We start from the raw sequence: 8,035 nt of genomic DNA, 5'->3' as shown, positions 1-8,035 counted from the left end.
TGTGTGAGAACTGGTATCCATTGCTTTGGAAACACTTCAGAACAGGATGTACATAAGGTCAGTCCTTCATGTTTGAATTTTGAGAGAGACAGTGGGCTAAGGAATATAACTTGTGTTACTGCTCATTCCATCGATCTCTCGATGACTTTGCAGTTTTTCTTGTGATAGAATACTTCTGGTGCTTTAGCTGTAGGGACATCAGTTTAGAAAGTGGTTGAAATACATGTCTCTGCCTAATGGATGCTGGTGCTAATAAACTTGAAAATCATGTTAATAATTTTGTTTCTTAAGACTCTGGCTTCTGATGAAAGCTAGTCAGGAACTTTTGACCAGATGAGCTGGCTGATTTCATAAGGCATTTTGTAGAAATAGATGCTTTTCACATAGTCCTTGCATAAGGTATGGAATTTCCAGTCAAAACAAAGGAACCACATCCAGAATAGTAAATTCTCCAGCAATTAGTGCAGTTCCATGGGACTGATCTTTCACAGAAACCCCCAACAGTATGTGAATAAACGTTGAAATGGTTTGGTTTCCTCTTGAACAGAGTACATATTTCTGAGCTTCCCATCTGGCTTACAAGACATTTGCTGAATAATTTGTGTCAATATGGCTTTCATGTATTGATCTAAAAATACAAGTGCTAACAGTGTTTGTACTGTCAAGCCCTCTCTAGCTGCTTACTCTTAGGATTCAGTGAATGGAATTCCGAATGGCAGTTGTTTGGCGTTTGAGAATGACTTCAGCACTATCACTTGTGAAATAATGGTTTTCAAATGAGCTTAGAGTTGCATTCAACAAAGCAAACTGATAGAGATCTGGAGAAGTTCCATAAACAGTGGATAGTTTTGACTGCCCGTTTGGATCTTAACGCATTATGTAGATTTGAAATAAGTTAGGTGTCTACTACAGGGGAGAAAAACTTAGGCTGCTGCTTTTCAGTGATGTATATAATGCAGTGCTGAAATGTGCTTTCACAGTGCTGTCACTTCTGTTCAGAAAAATAGTTTTTAATGTAGCCTGTTAATTTGCAAACATTTATTTTGGACTACTGTTTGATTACTGCAAGGTGAGCTGAAAATGTATAATAACTTTTAAAGCACCTCATCTGAGAGAATTTGCTGTCTTCTCTTCTGGCTTTAAAAGGCATGTGGTTGTTGATGACCATGGATCGTGTGTGTAATAAAGATGGCACAGCCATAACATATCCTGCTCATTCAAGGAGACAAATTGGATTGACTTGCCTTCATTTGCAGTAAATGGGACCTGTGGATATAACTTTTATATGACAAACCCCTGCAATTAGTGTATATGAATTTGGGCACATAATGCTAATAGCACTAGTACTTGAAAGCAATCCTAATTCTTGAACTGCTTCTCTTCTTAGTGATTGAATTGAGGGACTGAAGTAGCCTCATGAGTCGTAAAATGTGAATCTTTAAACCTTTCACCATTTTTTCTGTTAGCAGTAATTGCAGTATACGCAAGCTTCATTTTAAATTTGAGGGGGTGGTGGTAGCTTTTTGAAATATCTAATAACATGTTTCTGTAAACTACTCTGCTTGTTTTCACAGAAATTCTGTCTCATGTTGAAGCCAAACCCATGTTTGTTAATGTCACAGTAGCTGAATATCCAGGTGTCATTTGCAAAATGTTCTAGGTGACCAATGTGATTAAAGAATATTCCATGTAAATGAAATACATCTCTCTCTTCAAGTTACTTTAACATGTTAATTCTTTACTCAAAAATAAAAGACATGGGCATTCCTAATACTAAATTTTAAAAAGCCCACACACCCCCCAGACCTGCTGTTCCTTGATCTCTGCCCCCTGCACAGTCACTTTCTGCATAAGTAAATTCTGGAATGTTTGTGATTTTTTTAATAGAGATAAATACAATTCTTGTATACCTTTCAGAGGCCAAGTTTATATAGCAGTTAACCGTAAACTTTGAGCTATAAATTGGTAACAAACTTTCAGTAACTTATTTTTGGAAGAGAAATATTTGTACTTGATAAAACAAATAACATGAGACTCGAACTTCATAGAGGAAATTTCCATCCTGAGACTCGAACCTCGAGGTTTAAAATGTTTGACTTTGCTTCTGTAGCTTTTCTCAGGAACCATGAGCAATACTGTGTGTACAGCTAATCAAAATGCCAACTTTTTATTTCTGCCCCAAGGATGGAGGAAGAAAAAGACGATGCTTTCTTTGAGAATTTTTTCCCTCTGTCCCAGAAGATATGTAAATTATCCTATTTACTATAAATTGCTCTTATTATCTTGCCATAGTTGTGTGTGGAATATTGTACAGTGATCAGCATTTCCAGAATTCTCAGACAAAAATATAGACAGACTGAAGAAGTCTGTTTCTCTTACCTTCTTTTAATTTTTTTAAGTGAGATTCCTCATCTCAGCTGCTGCTTTGGTCCTAATGGACATACATCTTGAAACCATTTCAGTGTTTGTGTTTCTCAAATCTGGTAACTAGATCATCAGTGCATGACTGTGCATCAGAGCAATGTTAATGTGTTTTGGGGTTTTTCTTGCAGTGATGCTACAGCCTTTTGACTATGACCCTAATGAGAAAAGTAAACACAAGTTTATGGTTCAGTCTATGTTTGCTCCACCTGATACTTCAGATATGGAAGCAGTAGTAAGTATTGAAATTAATTAAAATTGATTTATTTCTGATTGTATAATTTTATAAGACCTTTTACTGCATTGCTTAAGGGCTGTTGTCAAACCACACTGGAATGATACTTGAAAGCTTTTCCAGATTTCCATCTCTGTGCATGGCAAGGGGTTTTCTGTTTATTTCAAGCCCCAGAGACTCACACTGAAAGACACAGTTGCTGTCTGTGGTTGCTTCTTTAGAACGCTGCTGTCAGTAACAGGGTACCAAGCCATGAAGCAAATGTTAAGTAGTTGTAATTTTTTTTCAATATATCATTTTTTGGAAAGGCCAACTTGAATTATATATTCTAAGACTATAGAGTATATTTTAAGTCTGTGGCATCTCTTATGTTTTATGCCTCTACTCTCAGTCTTGAGTCTTGCCTAGAACAGGTCCTTTTCCCAGCAAGAACCAGGAGGATGATTTACAAGTATTGTATTTTTCTTTATCCCTACCTGTCTCTTTTGTGGCTTAAGTAAATGGAAGGGCCTCACAGCTCTTCTCCTGTGGATTACAAATGAGAGTAACAAAAACATGTAGGTGCTGAAGCAAAGAAAGATAAAAGATGTGGAAATGAGATGTTAGGCTACATTAAGACAACTTGGAAAGGAACAAGCCAGTATGTCAACTGCTGGCTTTCCTGTAACAGCAAGATCTGCTACTGCAAGAAGACACAAGGAAGCTTTCTCTGGCTTTTGTTAGATTGAGAACAATGCTTAGTGGCTATTGAGGACACAATAAAAAAAAAAAAGGAAAAAAAGCACTTACTCTAAAGTGTGGGGCTTGTGCGTGTGTTTGTATGTATGTGTATTACTTTAAAACATACAAGCCAACCCGAAAAAACTCAGAATACATATAATGGCTTTTTTACAGTAGTCTTTACAGTGCTTATCTTCTTCTGAATAGCTTTTAAAATTTGCAGCACTCTGCAGGGTTAAGAATTTCCCTTCTGAAAGAGATTTATGGAACTATATTTGTTTAATGGCCTCAAAATAAGATCCAGTGGGAAAACAGCAATCTTTCTGCATCACTAGAAAGATAAGCCACTCTGCCTTTCTTTCCAACTCTTTTAATTTTTGAGTTACTTTATACCATGAAAAATGTTATTTTTCTAGCAAATAAATATTTTTAGGACCTAGATGGCCTTTCAGTTTTCCAGAGCTCTCCAAACCAATACTATTTCTTTTCCTATAACACTTGATCAGTTCTCAGTTTTGTTGCCACTGTCCAAATCTCTTCCTATTCTGGATAAACAGGTGAGACAAATTACTGGAGTACTATAAAACTTTCAACACTTCACACGCAGCCAACAAGCTCAAAATAGAATTCTGACTTCAGCCACAGAAGAGCTGAAGTACAATTCAGCTGTTTAGGATGAGTCGAATACTTCTTCAGGTTGGACAGGGGTTGGCCATAATTTGATGCCTACTTGAGATAGCTGAGCAATCCCATGCCAGCAGAAGTACAGTCAAAGTGAGGAGAAGCATGTGAGAACTCCAGGACATAAATGTGGACACTTCTTGCTGTATATCACTACTGTGAATCAGTCTGTTCAGTTCAGGGTTACAGCTGATACTGAGCAAAGATTTATAACTGTTAATCCTTATTAAAAATATTGAAAGGAAAAATTTTTATGGTAGACTCCCTAGTTGAAGAGGAGAGAAGGATAAGAGGGGAAGCGATCTCTTTCTGTGTGTAGCACATCAGTTATTGTTTAGACATTGATGCTGAAAAATAAGGAGATGGAAAACAAGGAGTGGGAAGAACAGTCCTGTAGTCCATACCAGTCAGAAAGGAAACATCATGTGAAATTTGAAAAGCTTGAATAGACTCCATTGAGCGAAGACGTCAGAACTAACATTGTTACTGATGGGGGGTTTTATCATCCTTTCCCTGCCTTTGAATGCACCCTTCTTTTTGTTGTTTTTTGTTTTGTTTTGTTTTAATCCAGGCCCATAGCTCCCCCTATCTATGCTAATTACTCTTACACAACTCTCAGTTCTCTCAGAAAATACTTGTGTAAGGTTCAGACTATCTGGAGTGACTTCTTTCATAGTATCTGGTCTTTCTTTATGGTAACTCCGTTATGTATTTGGTTTAATTTTTCCATCATGTATGTGGTTAATGGTAAATGATAAGCACCTATGGGTTTTTTTCCTAAGATGATGTGATTTGTTTATCTAATACACTGCATTTTCCATCTGCCTTATTATACTAATATGTTTAATATTCAATTAATATTAAATTATTCCAGTGGAAAGAAGCAAAACCGGAAGAACTCATGGATTCGAAACTTAGGTGTGTGTTTGAGCTACCAGCAGAAAATGATAAGCCTGTGAGTATTTTCAGATGCGTATCGAGTTTTTTAACTTAATACCACAGTAATTCATATAAAATGTCATGTTTATACAGACAGCTATATAAGCAAAAGAGAGAACCCTCTGTTTCACTGTCTGGATGGCATCCCCCCTTTGAAATCACTACATAAACTATTTAAAATTTTAGTGATGCTTAATGTAACTAACAGCTAATTTGAACAACATAATTGCAACACGAGCACAAATAAATCTTGTGAAGGGTCACAGGATAAAGAATATCTCAAAAAAAAATGAAAGATATAGATGGTCATAAAGCTCAGAGTTTGTACTGAAGCAGTTATAACTGTCACCAGTCTAAATTTGCTGGTCCAACACTCCCCTTTGCTTCTTTGATACAACACTGATTTTAGCAAGTAAATTGGTAGAAATTTAGTAAGGAGGACACAAATTCAGTTAGGGATTATATTGCAATTGGCAGCTATGATATTGTTAGAGTAATGAATGTATTAATGTCTAATGGAAGTCAAATGTAGAACTGTTAATGGATTGAATAAACTGAAAAATGTTTCCTAGTATGCAGGTAGTGAACAGCTTGTTATAATGTCACTGTTGTTGTCTCACTGTATCTGCTCTACCTGCCATGTGCTCTTCTTGGGCTTGAGGGGGGAAAGGTGAGGAGAGCACTAATACTCCATAACTGTGAGCAAATAAGTTCTCGTTCATATTGTGAGGCATGGTCTAAGGATATTTCCTTTTCTATATATGCAGGGACTGAAAAGTCAAGGTCATTCTGTCTGCATTTACTGCTGCTGATCTGGTGTTTTCTGTGAAACACAAAGGGGAAGTAAAGGTTACAGAAAGGAAAATGTTTGTGTCTTTTGATACAGGCACGCTTCACGTGTGCTTAGACAACTTTACCTGATTCTCCTCCTAAATATCACGTGTGTGGTGTGGTGTTAATAACTAACCAAAAATCACTCTATCCTTTTTTAACAGCATGATGTAGAAATAAATAAAATTGTATCCACAACTGCAACAAAGACAGATTCCTCTGTAATGTCTAAATCAATAAGTTCTTCTTTGGATGACACTGAAGTTAAGAAAGTAATGGAAGATTATAAGAGGCTTCAAGTAGAAGTTCAGAGGTTACGGGAGGAGAATAAACAGTTTAAGGTAAAGATACTTCTTTGTTTTTCGGATTCACCCCTTTCCTGAAAAAGAAGCTTCCAACTTAAAGGTTTGGCTACCCAGCCTTGGCACAGTATTTTAATATTGTCTATAAATTAAAAGATAATGTAGATTTCTCTCTATAAACTGAGAAAAAGTGGCTTCCTTTGAAAGGGAGTGTACAAGTCATGCAGTCAGAGAAACTGATTGGATAACAACTCAAAGTAACGAATTCTCGCTCTTTTTTTCTTTTCCCACCCAATTCCCAGTCTGAATTAAGCATTCTCTCTTGGATTTGACCCTGTTCTCTCAAACTGATGGGAGCTTGAGGGCAGTGTTGTGCAAATACTGAGTGTTTCTGTAATTGCATTTACAATGTGCAGTTGAAATGACCAAAGTAAGAGAGATTAATAGGAAATGCTCTTCCTGTCACATCCAGCACATTGCTGTGAAAACAAGTCATTGAGAAGCCTTTATCTGAAAAACTGAAAAACTCTTATTTGTACAGTAGTTTAATTTGTTGCAAATGTCCAGTTTCATAGGTAACAGCACCAATGAAAATTTGGAATTTGTGACTGTTGGAGCCCTCTGAAAGGAACTCTGTCAGCTCTGATGCTGCTTGGCTGGCTGATGCGTGAAGAAATTCTTTAAACTTGTGTAAACCAGCTTTGTTTTGCACATAGAAATAATATAGGTATATAGCTGAGACATGACCTTAACTACTTGTGTTCTTGTTTTGCCAGTGTCTCAGAATACTGGAAGTACTATGTGATTTTATTTTCTTTTTTTTGCAAATCAGTCTTGAATAAACACTGTACAGGAGATATCTAGAATTGGGCAGATGTCTTACAGTAACATCTTAAAATGGGGAGCTGTTAGGTCCCTTTGTGGAGTGTTAGAAACATCTGTAAAACATCAGAAAACAATGTTAAATTATTTCTAACCACCACGTGCTGTCAGTGTCAGGCCAGGGTCACTGTCAAAAGGAAGTTAAAATAATTAAAATGAAAATGTGTTGTTTCTAGCAGTAAAATTACTGTATAGGTAAACAACATCTTATTGTTTACAAAAGTCAGTTGCCTACATCCAGACTTACAGCAGTAGTGAGGTATCAAGTAGTTTGTGACTTTTAATTAATAATAATAATATTTAAAAAAAGCTTTCCTCCAGAATGTTAGGCACCCCTTGAAATTCAAATGTGAGAAGCACAGACACACACTGAGCCTCTTAAGGCTGCAGTAACTTTTATTACAATTTTATTTCTTGAGTATTTTTTTTTATGTATAGACTAGGGGCTTTCACTTCAGTATTGCACTATAATTCTGTATCACATAAAAAAGCCTAACGCTGTTGCTTCAGCTGTGTACAGGTTAGGTCACAGAAGGCTCACTTTGTCATCTGGAGTGCTGTGTGTGTGGAATGGAGTGTGCTAACACACAGCTGTGCTGCACAACGGTTTAGATCCATATATAGGGAACATCGTCTCCACTTGAAATGTGGTGTTATTATGTTGTTTTATCTGTTGTCTCATGCATCTTTAAATCAAGAGAGCTGTCAAACTCATACCAAGAAAATATCCTAATTATTGCCATTAGTTTCATGTCAAAATGTCAGCATTAATATGATGGGAGATATAGATTTCCCTTCGAACGTTGGTAAAATTTGCTTGTGACATCTAACTAGGGAAATGATGAGTATAATTGCCTTAAAGTTGCATATTTTTCAGGACCTATCTTAGTTATACTGAAAAACATTTTCCCCAACAGCACTGTATTTGCTTACAGAGCAAGAAAAGCATCTTCATGCCATTCCCTCCATCGTTGTTTTTGAAGTTCTGGAGCTGTCTCCAGACTTTGGACAAGTGTTCTTGCAG

At 36.6% G+C, this 8,035-nt stretch overlaps 1 protein-coding gene across 1 annotated transcript in view; it reads left to right on the top strand.

Moving 5' to 3' along the window:
• The window catches only part of VAPB (VAMP associated protein B and C), a 22,910-nt gene that overhangs the window by 13,363 nt on the left and 1,512 nt on the right, over nucleotides 1-8,035 (top strand). The window contains exons 4-6 of the mRNA XM_010165186.1: nucleotides 2,553-2,656; nucleotides 4,932-5,012; nucleotides 5,992-6,168. Coding sequence (XP_010163488.1) covers nucleotides 2,553-2,656; nucleotides 4,932-5,012; nucleotides 5,992-6,168 — 362 coding nt within the window. The remainder of the gene's footprint in view (nucleotides 1-2,552; nucleotides 2,657-4,931; nucleotides 5,013-5,991; nucleotides 6,169-8,035) is intronic.

Source organism: Antrostomus carolinensis, unplaced genomic scaffold, assembly GCF_000700745.2.
Source record: "Antrostomus carolinensis isolate BGI_N321 unplaced genomic scaffold, ASM70074v2 scaffold39423, whole genome shotgun sequence".
Lineage (NCBI taxonomy): Eukaryota > Metazoa > Chordata > Aves > Caprimulgiformes > Caprimulgidae > Antrostomus > Antrostomus carolinensis.
This window is presented reverse-complemented; position numbering and strand designations above follow the sequence as displayed.